This window comes from Puma concolor, chromosome D1 (genome assembly GCF_028749965.1).
Source record: "Puma concolor isolate L17-30 chromosome D1, mPumCon1.1.hap2, whole genome shotgun sequence".
NCBI lineage: Eukaryota > Metazoa > Chordata > Mammalia > Carnivora > Felidae > Puma > Puma concolor.
Genome location: NC_141676.1, coordinates 42,367,427 through 42,380,054, shown reverse-complemented (window position 1 = coordinate 42,380,054; position 12,628 = coordinate 42,367,427). Strand labels below are relative to the sequence as shown.

General features: G+C 54.9%; 1 protein-coding gene across 3 annotated transcripts in view; it reads right to left on the bottom strand.

Moving 5' to 3' along the window:
* Nucleotides 1–1,774: 1,774 nt before the first annotated feature.
* ABCC8 (ATP binding cassette subfamily C member 8) overlaps nt 1,775–12,628 on the bottom strand; it is a 77,671-nt gene continuing 66,817 nt past the window's right edge. For all 3 annotated transcript variants that reach the window (XM_086677858.1, XM_086677856.1, XM_086677857.1), the window contains 11 exons: nt 11,624–11,716; nt 7,328–7,430; nt 6,645–6,758; nt 6,190–6,310; nt 5,905–6,035; nt 4,860–4,938; nt 4,540–4,648; nt 4,020–4,123; nt 3,097–3,230; nt 2,552–2,614; nt 1,775–2,018 (listed from right to left, as the gene is read on the bottom strand). In XM_086677858.1, coding sequence (XP_086533984.1) covers nt 1,881–2,018; nt 2,552–2,614; nt 3,097–3,230; nt 4,020–4,123; nt 4,540–4,648; nt 4,860–4,938; nt 5,905–6,035; nt 6,190–6,310; nt 6,645–6,758; nt 7,328–7,430; nt 11,624–11,716 — 1,189 coding nt within the window. In that variant the 3' untranslated portion in view covers nt 1,775–1,880. The remainder of the gene's footprint in view (nt 2,019–2,551; nt 2,615–3,096; nt 3,231–4,019; nt 4,124–4,539; nt 4,649–4,859; nt 4,939–5,904; nt 6,036–6,189; nt 6,311–6,644; nt 6,759–7,327; nt 7,431–11,623; nt 11,717–12,628) is intronic.

The window sequence follows — 12,628 nt, the reverse complement described above, 5'->3', positions numbered from 1 at the left end:
GTGGTGGGTGCAAGGTGAGGCCAGGGATGGAAATCTCCCTCCTCAGGCTCTGCTCTTGGGAGGCCCTTCAGTGGAGGGAGCTGCTAGGCCCCCAGAGACATCCTAGAGCTAGAAAGGCAAAGCCCTGCTTCATAGTATGGGCCTAAGGCCTCAGCTATTATCTGCTCCACCCTTTCCAGGAAGGTGAGCCGCTTACCCAAAGAGCTCAGACTCTTGCCCTGCTCCACCCTGCACCTCCTCATACACATCTCCTCCAAATACTACACTTGTCAGGTTCCTTTTTCACTCAAAACCCTTCTCTACTTCCCTTGTGTTCATAGGCTTATTCCAGACTCTTTTTCCTGGCATTTAAGGCTCTCTGATATTATGCTCCCTCCCCCTGCCCTATGGGTCGTTTCCTCTAACTCTGCCAGTCCAAGTCCCACCCCTCTCACACCCAACTCAAATCTTGCCTCCCCTAGGCTGTCTGCTAAGCCTTACAGAGCTCTCACTTCCTGATTCCCTCTGGCTCCTGGAATATCCAAAAGGTCTGTATTGGGCCTCTTTCCAGTGACTGGTGGGTTTTCCTTACATTGCTCTGACGCCCTTGCAACCAAGAGGGACACAGGCCCAAGACTCCTGGGTCTACACCCAGAGTTTGGTATAGACAGTACTGAAGGCAACATGTAAATGATAATAATATGATATGTAAATGAGGACCTGCCATTTCTTGACTGAGGGCAGGTATGTACTCCTGTTTCATGATGCTGATAGAAGCAAAGGATATCTGTTGTTTTGGTCTCCCCAGTGTCTGGGCCTCAGCATCTCTGGCCAACACCTGGCCGACTTGTGTGGTATATGCACTGTGATTCCCTCTGAAGGACCACCCTTCTCCCATTCTGAATGCCTCTATATGGGGGACACAGATGGGGTCATGTGATCCAAGCATAGCCAGTCAGTGTATCCTCGCCCTCGGGCCACAGTGTTTGGGTGGAGGTGGGGGTATGACCTAAGTTGGTCCATTGAGATTTGCTCCCAAGATTTTTGCTGGAACTATTGGGAAAAAGCATTTCTCCTTCAGAGGGATAGGGTCTATGCTGGAGGTGCTAGTGGCCATTTGTCATCAGGCAGGGAGAGGAAGATGGAACCCAGAAATGGAGACACATCCCTGATGTCAAACACGTGGATCCAGCCATGCTTGAAGTAGTACACTTCCTGGCCTTCTCCGTCATTTAGGGCAATACATTCCAGTTTTTGGTTAAGCCACTTTGAGTTGGATTCCTGTCATCTGTATTGGAAATAGTACCAATTCAGGGTACCCCACAATTTTAATCCAAGAAATAAAGTGAGAAAGAAGGGGACCACTTAGTCTGATGAGATAATCACAAAAATGCTATAACTGTTGTCATGGACTGAATTGTGTCCCATCCCCTAAATCCATTTGTTAATGCCCTAAATTCATATGTTGAAGCCCCCCAGTGTGACAGTATTTGGATATAGGACCTGTGCAGAGGTAACTAAGTCCTCAGGAGAAAGCAAACTTATGACACCTTGATCTTGGACGTCCAGGCTCCAGAACTGTCAGAAAAAACTCTGCTGTTTAAGTCTCCTAGTCTGCTATTTTCTTATGGCAACCTGAGCAGACTAATACAACTTTCTTTTCACAGATAAGGAAATACACTTTTGCCTACACTAACACAGCTTCAGGTCTGCCTGATGCCAGGCAGGCTGGCTCCACTGGACCCCAGGCTGATCCAGACTCCTGGTTCCTGCCCATCAGACTCAAGGCCTCCGGTAGGAAATAACCAATCTCTTTATTTACAAGTGATTGTACAGTGAGAAAGCCCAGGCAGGAGGCAGGGGCAGGGCGGGGTATGGGGCAGCACTTGGGCTCCAGCAGGTCACTTGTCTGCACGGACAAACGAGGCGAAGACGCTGTCCTTCCGGCTGAGCAGCTTCTCTGGCTCGTCGAACTCAAGGATGGCGCCACGTTTCAGGACAATCACCAAGTCTGCGCTCAGGATGGTGTGCACACGGTGCTGGGTGGGGCAGGAGGGGGCCGGTCAGGGTGGGGGGGGGCAAAGAAGGGGCAGCTGGGGGTATCCCTCCTGCAGTTTGGAGGAGGAGGCCTGTGGATGGAATGTCCCATCTCTGTGGCCACTGCCTTTTCCTGGGGTGGCTGTGACTCCAAGCCCTCTGTCCACTAATGATACCCCCCTTCCCTTACCAAATCTCAGCTCTGCCCTCACCTCTAGGCTTCAAGACTCAGGATTGCCCCACACCCCAACCTCCACTTCCTATGGAGCAGTAACCCTAGCCTAGCTCACGGGGCCTTGGAACCTCGAGAAAGAGAGAGGATCTGAAGAAGTGCAGGTGCAAATCCTCCCACACTCCACATCCTACAATGCGGTTTCCCCACAAGCCCTCCAGACTCTTTGCTCTGCATTACTCCAGGGTCCTCTCTTGATTACCAGGCCCGGGGGTGAGCCCAGTGGCTGTCCTCTGATGGCAGCCTCAAGAGGCCAGTCTTCTCTCTGGGTGTTTCCCAAAACCCCAACAAGGGGCCCCTTACCGCGATGGTGACCACAGTGCGGTCTGCGAAGGCCGTCATCACCACCTTCTGGAGGATGTTTTCCTGCCAGGTGGGAGCGACAGCTGTTGGCTCATCTGCCTAGTGGATGGGGTCTGGCCTGGCTTTGGGGATGTGGGGCCCAGGTTTATGGTCCAGCTCCCATGTGATCCCAGTAGCCCACCACTCCCTCTGTCTGGTCCTTGTCTCCCAAGACCAACCAAGTTCTAGCATTCAGGAGCTGGGCTCAACCTGTTGGGGGCTCAGCTCTGTGCACGTATGTGTGCTGTATGTCTGGCTGTGCTGTGTGGCGGGTGATGAGTGTGAAGTCTCTGTGGGTCTGTGTGCAGCTTGTGTGTACGGACACTATAAACATGTCCTAAGACTGACTAGAATCAGGGTCCCCCAGTCCTTTGCCTTTTCTGCCACAAATGGCCCTTGATGTTAAAGACAACTTGAGCTTCAGGACCACTTCTTGCAAATTTCACCCTAACACCCCATGAAAACTGTCTCCAAGACCCCACCCCATTTATGTGCTCAGGACTGACCGTGGCCATGTCAATGGAAGCCGTGGCTTCGTCCATGATGAAGATGCTGGTCTTTCGCACGAAGGCCCGAGCCAGGCAGAACAGTTGCCTCTGACCCTGGCTGAAATTCTCCCCACCTTCAGTGATGATGGCATCTGAAAACAGCCCCGGGTGAGGGGGGAGGAGCAGGGCCGAGTTAATCTCGCATTGGGAGTTTAGTAGATGGCATGGCTTGGGGAATGTTGGAAAATGTATGTCCGGGGCAGATATGCAGGCATATGTCATGAGGACAGGTGTGCCCAGGGTTGCTGCGCCTTATCCAACGACACAGATGCTCTCTGTGTGGATTTTCAAAGAGAAGAGCGCCCTCTGCAGGTTTGCACTGCTGTGGCCCCAGGCAGTTCCAGCAGGGGGCTTGTGCACTGAGTGTGTATGTGCCGCATGTGTGTGGGCATTGGTGGGGTGATTCTCTGAAGCCAAGGCTTGGCCAGCCCCCACTGCCCCAGGGGTTGTAGCGAATACACCGAGGCTCTGCTGATGGTGTCAGCAGGTGGGGTGGGGGCAGGGTCTTCCCTGCAGCCTTGAAGAGTGACCTGTACCTGTGATTTCCCAGTCTGTCCTCTCCTTCCTTGGGGCAGAACTGGGCAGGCAGGTGGACGGGGGGGGGGCTGGGCTGAATGCACTGCCATGATATGATGAACTTGCAAGCTGTGTCTCACAGCTGTCCCCCCTGGGCCCTGCGGGAGGAGCTAGCCCCTGAATTGACCAGTCGTGTGGCCTGGGACAACTCACTTGACCTCTCTGAGCTCCCATAAGGTAAAAGGTAAAACTAAACGGTTTCTAAACTAAACTCTGGGCAAACCAAAAACATGGGTGTGAGTTTTGCCTCCTAGCCCATCCAGACGTCCTTGCGTGCCTCAGGCTGCTCCAGCATGAATAGTTACCCAGGCCTCCCGGCAGCGCCTTCACCACCAGCTTCAGCTGGGCTATCTCCAGGGCCTCCCACAGCGTGCTGTCAGAGCACTTCTTCTCCGGGTCCAGGTTAAATCTGGAGGGTGACACAGAAAGTCCCCTTAGGGAAGGGAGCAGGGGCCTGGCTCCGTCCCTGGGGATTGGCAGAGAGCGAGGCTGGTGAAGGGAACAGGGAGCCAGAACCGATCGCCTCCGGGGCCTGGCTGGCAGGGGGCAGCCAGCTGGTGAGTGGGTGGAGGAAAGTATTCCCAGCCTGATGGTTAGGCTACCCCCTCCAGTGCCTGCCTAGGCCTAACGGGGAAAAAGAACGGCACGGGGGTAAAACTGTGAGGGACCAGGTCGGCCCATAGTGCCCAGAGCCTGAGCAGGGCTTCCTGCCCAGGATGATGGGTACCCAGCCGGGCGCTCCTGGCCTTACCCACCCCCCTCCTCTCTATGCTCCAGGTGTGGGGCCTGGGCCCGGGGTGGGCTTGGTGGAGTGGTGGGGCTCACCGGATGGTGCCACTGAAGAGGACGGGGTCCTGCAGGATGATCGAGAGGCGTGAGCGCAGGGTGTGCAGCGGCAGTTTGGCGATGTCGATGCCGTCGATGATGATACGCCCTGTGTGGGGACAGTGTCTCAGGTGGGGCACCAGGGAGTGAGGGAGCTGGCGGTGCTGGGGGCAGGGTCAGCCTGGGATATGGGTCCCATGGAGGATGCGGGGGCGGGGGGCAGTGATTGCTGGGCCTCCTATGACATCTGACCACACACCAGGACTGAGGTCCCATCTGGCGGCTGTGGGTACACATGGGGTGCCTGTCATACAACTCACCTTCGAACATGTCCACCATGCGGAAGAAGGCAAGAGAGAAGGAGGACTTCCCGCTGCCTGTGCGGCCACAGATCCCAATCTGGAGAGAGGGGAGGCACACTGTGAGTAGCTGTGGGGTACGCAGGCATTGGAGGTCACAGCATCTCTTTTGTCTTGGCTTTCTGACCAGTTTCTTTTTTGGCCGGGCCCGGGCCGAAGTTTGGGCTTGCTTCCTGCAGTCTAGAGGGGTCTAGAGGGGCCTCCCACAGGGACCATTTTCCTGGGCTTGGGCGTAGGTCTTGCTGTGCCTGGTACGCGGCTGCAGGGGAAATGCCGGGGGCGCTCGTACATACTCTGTGTGCACGGGTATGGTAGGGGGGCATGGGGCGTCTGAGTGTGGTGTGCAGGGATGTATCTGGGTGCCCCACCTTAAACTGCAGTCATCTCTGACCCACTTGCTTCCTGGCCCATGGGTACCCACAGAAATGACAATAAGGGATGAGTACAAAGACAGAGATGGTGACAGAGAAGGATGAGAGAGGCAGAGACAGATGGGAGGAGCCAGAGGCAGGGACAGAGGAACACCTAAAGGTCCTAGATAATGAGACGGACAGTCACAGCCAAAGACAGAGAGACAGAGACAAAGAGAAGGAGAGGGGCAGCGTCAGAGCAGAGGGGGAGCGAGGAGGGAATCAGAGAGTTGGGTCAGAGGGCCAGGCAGGGGCTCCCTCCCCAGGACAAGTGCAGCCTCCCTCTCTGCCCCTATGACCTGCTCTGAAACTCAGGGGGCAGTGCCCTGGTAGAGACCCCGGCCATTTGCAGGGGGGCTCTGACGAAAGCCCTTTAAGCCAGGGGAGTCTGGAGTGTCCATCTCCTTAGTGGGTGAGTGAGGGCAGCTGAAGGAGAAGGAAGAGGGGGTGGGGAAAGGTGGCCTGAGCCTTGTCGGTGTGAGGAGCCCAGGCTGGAGACTGGGGCGTCTGACTGGGTGTGAGCCCTGGAAGGCCCCGGGGGGCTATGAGGTGACTCTGTGAGGCCGTCCAGCCCTATGTCCTGCCAGCCCACTGACCTTCTGTCCTGGGGAGATGAGGGCGTTGACGTGCTTCAGCACTGGCTTCAGGGAGCTGTCATAGCGCACACTCAGGTTCTGGATCTGGATCTTCCCTTGGTCTGGCCAGTTCTTCGGGATCAGCGAGGGTGCTGAGGGCCAGGCCGGGGGTCAGGCAGCACATGGGAGCCGCAGCTGGTATCCAGGAGGGCCAGCCTACCCCAGCCTCGCTTGTGGCCGCCTCAAGCCGGACATGCCCCTCCTCCGGGCCTCTCCCCTGGCATGCCCTCTCCTCTGGCCCCTCACCTAGCAGTCCCTCGTAGCTCTCTGCTTCGGTTTTCAGCAGCCCGTGGATACGTTTCACAGCTCCCAGCTGGATCTCCATGTCTGCTAGGTTCCTCACCATCCAGTTGAGGTAGTTGGAGACCTGTGGGGAGTCAGTGGTCACTCGGTTCAACCCTGGCCACCGGGATGCCTCGTTTTACAGCTGAGGGGCCAAAGGTCCTCAATGCCTTCTGCTGACTGTTCAGGGTAGGCCCTCCCTGGAGGCACCGGAGGGTTATAATGAATGTGGATCCTTACCCACCACCTGTCTGCGGCCCCAGTCCTGGGTTAGCCCTCCTGCCCACGTGGTCCGTCCTGCATTGGACTCACGGTAGCTTGGGGTAAGGCCTGAAGGGTGTCTGAGTTGGGGAAGGTGCCTGAGATTCCCCAACTGCTGGTATCTGAGCCCTCCCCTGCCCTAGTCTGCTGCCACTCACCATTAGGGCATAGGTAAGGCCCAGGCCCACCAGGCCAGCAGAGAGGTCCCTGTGCAGGGAGTTGGAGATGGAGGTCACGGCTGCGATGAGGACCACACATGCACCAATGTACTCCTGTGGAGGGAGGGGAGCCGGCCTGGGCCCTCAGGGGTTGAAGCCACAGCCACGGTGTCCCCCCACCCACCTCACTCCCTTCAGGGCAGAGGGCGGCTCACCCTCCGCACGTCACCTGATGACACCTGCACGTCATCAGACACCCAGGAGGCCTTGAAGGCTGGAGCCCCAGGAGACAACGTGTGCACACAGCTTACGCTGCTCCCCCTACCCATCTGCACATGCCTGAACACGCACGCCCCACCAGCTGGCCCACACAGGTCATATGAGCCACTTCAGACACACATTCATCACAGTTCAACACACAACTGTTCTGGCTACTGGCACACACCCCAGGTACACAAGCCCCCAGGCAGTGACGGGGAAGAGGAGGCTCCGGTCAGACACCAGGAGGGCTGCCGGGGCTGGGAGAAGCAGGAGGGCTCGGTGCCCACCCTGTATGCACACACAAGCTGGTATTCCATCCTCTTTTCCTGCCCTCTGGCCCATGTTTGGCCCTTGCTCTGGCTCCACCGCCCTATCAGAAGCCCCTTTCCCGGGGCCCGGGGTGGGAGGGGGGTGGCACTTGCCATGCGGACTTCTAGCCATCTGTTGGCAGCGGTGAGGAAGAGGGAGGCAATGTTGTTGGAGTCTGTGTATTCAAGGAGCTTCTGCTGGAACCTAGCCTCATACCTGGAGGGAGGATGCGGAGGGTCTGAGGGTCCACATGGCCCCCAGGCCTCTCCTCACTTACAGAGAAGCAGCCGGGAGACATGTCATATCTGACCTTATGTATGCCATTCCTCTCTGGACTGCCCTTCCAGCTCCTTGCTACCTCCTCCCTCCTTCGAACTCCTGTTCTCACCCCAAAACCTTACTCCCCTTACAGTAAAGGGCACCTCTGCCCATCTAGATGTTCAGGCCAGAAATGAAGGAATTGCCTGGATTCACATCCAATCCCTCCACAAGATGTCTTATTTCTACCTCCAAAATCGCCCTTGCCTCTGCCTGCCCCTCTCCCTGCTTGTTTCCCCATAGGTCTGCCTGCTGTTTCCCCACAGGCTACTCTGTACACAGCAGCCAGCATCATCTTTGTAAATTATACATTGTGTCCCATCTCTCCCCTGCTTAGAATAGCAATGGCTTTGAGGCTAAAGAACCACCTCCTTGCCAGGAGCCTGTTTGAGCTGGCTCCTGCCAACCTAGCATCCTTCCATGCCACAAATTCCCTTGCTCACTGCATTGCAGCCACAGAAATTACAATAAAGTAACTTATTACTTTTCCTTTTTTGGTTTTGTGATAATGCCGAGGTCTTCCCCACCCCAGGGTCTTTGTACATGCTCTTCCCTCTGCCCAGAATGCTTTCTCCTCTGCTCTTCACAAAGCTGACTCCTCTCAGCATTCAGGCTTTACCTTAAGTGGCACCTCCTCTGGGTGGCCTTTCCTGACCTATTGTTCTCCATCTCTGCAGCCTGTTTGTTTCATAATCTTTGCTCACATATTCATTTCTCTAGTCGCTTATCTCCCTCATGAGACTAAACTCCAGGAGACTGGAGCCCATGGCTGTTTTGTTCGCCAGTGCATCCCCAGCACCTGTCACTGTCAATAAATGCTTGTTGAATGAATGCATGGAACCTTCCCTGACCCTCTAAGGTATATGGGATCTCTCTGTACAAGGAACTCTGGAGGCTTCTTCCCTGCCTTTGCACCCTCATCAATTTCTCCTTGCGTTACTTCAGATAGACCTGCTTCTTCTCTCTGACCAGCCTGGGCTCCTGGTCTCACTCTTCTTGACCGCCCCCTCACACTTGGCTGGCCTGGCCAGGCCCAGAGGAGGGAGTGGAGCACTTGCTTAATGATGAGCCAAGGAAGGAATGGAAGCTGTCTTAGCAGTGGTTTCAAGGAAACAACTGAGGAGACTCAGAGGGACTCAAAAGAAGTCTTACTGGGCATTTGCTTTTCACTCCTGGAAGGTGTTTGTTCTACTTTGATTATTTCTGGGTAGAGGGGCCGTGCCCGAACTGTGTGTCTGAGGAGAGCAAAGTGAGTCTCTGAGGTGTGAGAGAGCGTGTGATTGCACAGCCACAGGTGGCCGTGTGGGGGTGGGTGATGCGGCTGAGGCAAATGTGCGACCCCACGTCTGACGGGTGTGACTGAGTGCGCACCGAGGGTGTCTGTGTGTGTGCATGCGCGCGTGTGTGTGTGTGAGACGGGAGAGCCTGAGGGGCGGGCGTGCGTGTGTGAGGGTGTGTGGGAGATGCAGCTTGTGGGACAGGTGTGTGGCGATGTGAGGAATGTGGAAGGAGGTCCAGCTCGGGGCCACGCACACCCACGTTGGCTTCTGAGCGTTCTTACCCACTGGCTGGGTGTCAGGACCGAGGTTCAGTTTCCTCATGAGTAAAACGGGGACAGTAATGGTTCCTGCCTAGACTGAAACAACGTCTGAGCCCAACACTGAGTCCAGGGCTGGGAACTCTTGAAGCTTTTTTGGGGGAAAAAGCAAACTTTTTTCTCCTAGAGAAACCAGAAGGTCCAACAGGCCTGGGTTCCAAGCCTGGCACTGGCTCTCAACCATGTGTGTGGCCTGAGGTGGGTTACTCAGCCTCATCTGTTGAATGTGGCTGCTCGTATCCATGTCCTGGGGCTCTGGAGAGGATGAAATGCAATAATCCACACACAGCACTTAGCACAGTGCCTGGCGTGTGCTGAGCGCACAATCAATAAATGCTAGTTAGCACTCAACAGGGCAGGCTGCTGGGCAAAAACCAATGAATTGACCACATCCAGGGATGACTACAAAGCCCTTCATTCAAATGTAAAACTCACCCACTGTGTCAGTGGAGGGTGTGGGGGGCTTCACTGGGCAGTAGTTCCTCTGCCGGAGGGTAGGCTGGGTCTGAAGCTGGTTGCTGGATCCACTCAGATCCTACTGAGGGGGTCTGGCCTCTTGAGGAAAGCCACAATCTATCTGCCCATGGCCCAGCCCAAAGGCCTCCAGGACACCATGTGTAAGGGGAACGTTGCTAAGACTGAGAAGAGGCCAGGTCCAGGGGTGTTGAGGGCCTTGGAAGTGAAGGGAACTGGGGAGATGCAGGCTAGAGACAGGAAGGGGGCTCAGAGGAGACCTTAGAGTCACGCCAGGTTTCAAGGGGCTTCTTTGTGGAAGACGTCACAGGCTTGTAAAGGGGCACAGGATGTCCAGGAAGCAGAGCCAAGGCCAGGGCAGAGCTCTGCTTTGCTTTCCTTTACTCAGACAAGACCCCGCAGATGACCTGTCACTGGCCCCAGATGCCCCAGGGAGTGAGGGGGGGCTGCAGTGCTGTACCCGGGGCCTGGACATGTCTCCTAGGGCTTTGGGACTTAGAGGGAGGAGATCCAAGCCACTCTGATCCTCTTGGCTGGTCCTTGAGCCCTAGGGTTACTCCTGGACATGGGACTTGGTGTTGCATGGTTATTGTCACACCCTGCACAGCTGTGCCATCCTAAAAAATAACCTGGAATCGCTCTCCAGGTGAGGCTGAGAGACCAGAGTCCAACTCTCTGAGTTAGGGGTCTTTGGCCTGTCTGCCTGGAGGAGAGATGCCCTAATACATCAGGCAGAGGCTGGAACAGGGAGCAATAGCCCCCTCCCCTCCCCAGGCAGCCCCAGACACTCCTGTCCAGCCCAGCACCATGATTTAGGATGTAGAGGAGGGGCACTGAAGTTTTGGGGGGAATTCCTCCAGCTTGGTGAACTTTTATCTACCCTTTGATGCTAGCTCCAATGACTTCTCCTCTATGAAGCCTTCCATGACTACCTCCCTTCTCTGTCCCCATAGCCTGTGTTCCCCTTTCTTTCAGAGTACCTGCCACATGGGTTTCTCCTGGCCTGAACTTTGTAAAACAGCCTGTACCGTGTTTAAAAAACCACTGTGGGGGCGCCTGGGTGGCTCAGTTGGTTAAGCATCTGACTCCGGCTTAGGTCACGGTCTCACGGTTCGTGAGTTCGAGCCCTGCATCGGGATCTGTGCTGGCAGCTCAGAGCCTGGAGCCTGCTTCAGATTCTGAGTCCCCCTCTCTCTACCCCTCCACCACTTGTGCTCTCACTCTCTCTCTCTCTCAAAAATAAATAAACATTTTTTAAAAAAGCCATTGTGATTTGTGAATACCAACATACTCCTCATGGGTGCCAGGAAATTCTAGGTCATCCAGTATACAGATCTTGATACTTGTGGGCAAGGTAATGGTGGTCAAAATGCATCTAAATTTAATTGTTTATATTGATAATCCTGGATTGTAAATGCCTTCAGGGCAGGGACTCATCTGACTCATCTCTGTCTTTTTAGTGCCTGGCATGGGTTTTAGCTCAGTAAATGTTTATTGAATGAATGAGTAGGTTCAAATCTGGGCTTCATGGGACCTCACACAGAGTGGTTATATAACATCTCTGAACCTCAATTTCCTTATCTGGGAAATGGGAATAATCATGCTAACTGCCTCGGATTGCAGTGCAGAATGAATGAGATTGGCATGTAAAGTATTTGGCATAGTGTTTGAGTCACTGAAGGTTCTCAAAAGACGGCCTCAGGGCCGGCCCACATGATGTAAAAATCTTTAATAGCATTGCTATGCGAGGATATGTCCCAGCCTTGTTTCTTTTCATACCCTGCCTTAGTTCACAGAGGCTCTGGACTTGGCTGCAGGGCTGATTTTCCTCTCTGGATCATACAGTGGAGCCTACTGGACCTAACCCCTCTGGTGCACATCATCTGGGCCTTGGGGCCTGAGGAGGGCTTGGGAGACATGTGTCCTGGGCCTTCCTAAGCCAAGCCCTGAGAACTAAATCGCAGGACCTGCGGCCCTGGCCCCACCCGCACCCACCTCCACCTCGGGGTACATCTGGTACCTGAAGGCCCGGATGGTGGTGAGGCCTTCCACGGTTTCAGCGAAGTGGGACAGCAGGGGGAGCTGGGTGGTGTCATCTAGTTGCTGCAGGTCCCTGTGCAGGGGAGAGGAGCAGAACGGTTAAGAGGGCAGGCTCCCGGCTCAGACTGGGTCTGAATCCTAGCTCCACCCCCCACCACTGCTTGGGCAAATGGCTTCACCTCTTCAGATCTCAGTGTCTCACCTGTAAAGAGGGAAGATAACGGTACCACCCCAGCAAGCTGTTGTGGAAAATGCTTGAACAGCATGCCGGTGCAGCTACTGTCATCCAGGGCATCATCCACCTTGCACGGTCCCTGCCCCGCTGCACAGCCTCACTCTCCGTGCGGTGAGGCTGGTCAGGCACTGTCGGTTCCCTTTCACAGGTGAACAACTTGAACCTTGAGACGGCTCGTGAAAGGAACTGAAAGACCTAACTCAAAGCTTTCCATCCCTTCCCAGGAACCACAATAGGTTTTGGCACAACACAGGCCAGTATCTAGAAAGCTCCTTGAGGGGGAAAGGCCAGAGGTTTCCAAGGCAACAGAATCGCTCCTGCTCCTCACCACTGCACCTTTTCAAGCACATTAGTGCCAGGGAGGCCAGCTTGGGATGCAGGAAGCAGCTTTCCTGGACAGACTGTCCCCAAGGCAGAGTGGATGCCAGGGGAACAGGGTGGTTTCTCTGGCAGAAGAAAGGAACTTTGTAAACCATCTTGTACGGTGTTTAAAAAGCCACTGTGACTTGTGAATACCAACATGCTCCTCATGGGTGCCAAGGGATTCTAGGTCATCCAGTACACAGATCTTGATTCTGATGGGCAAGGTGATTGTGGTCAGAATGTATCTAAATTTAATCGTTTTTATTGATAATCAGTATTTTGACTCCAGTTGCTTATCAACTATGTGCACTTGGGAAAGGTGCTTAACCTTTTTGACTACAACCTGCAGTAAGAAATGCATTTTATATCACAAGTCAGTGTGTGTGT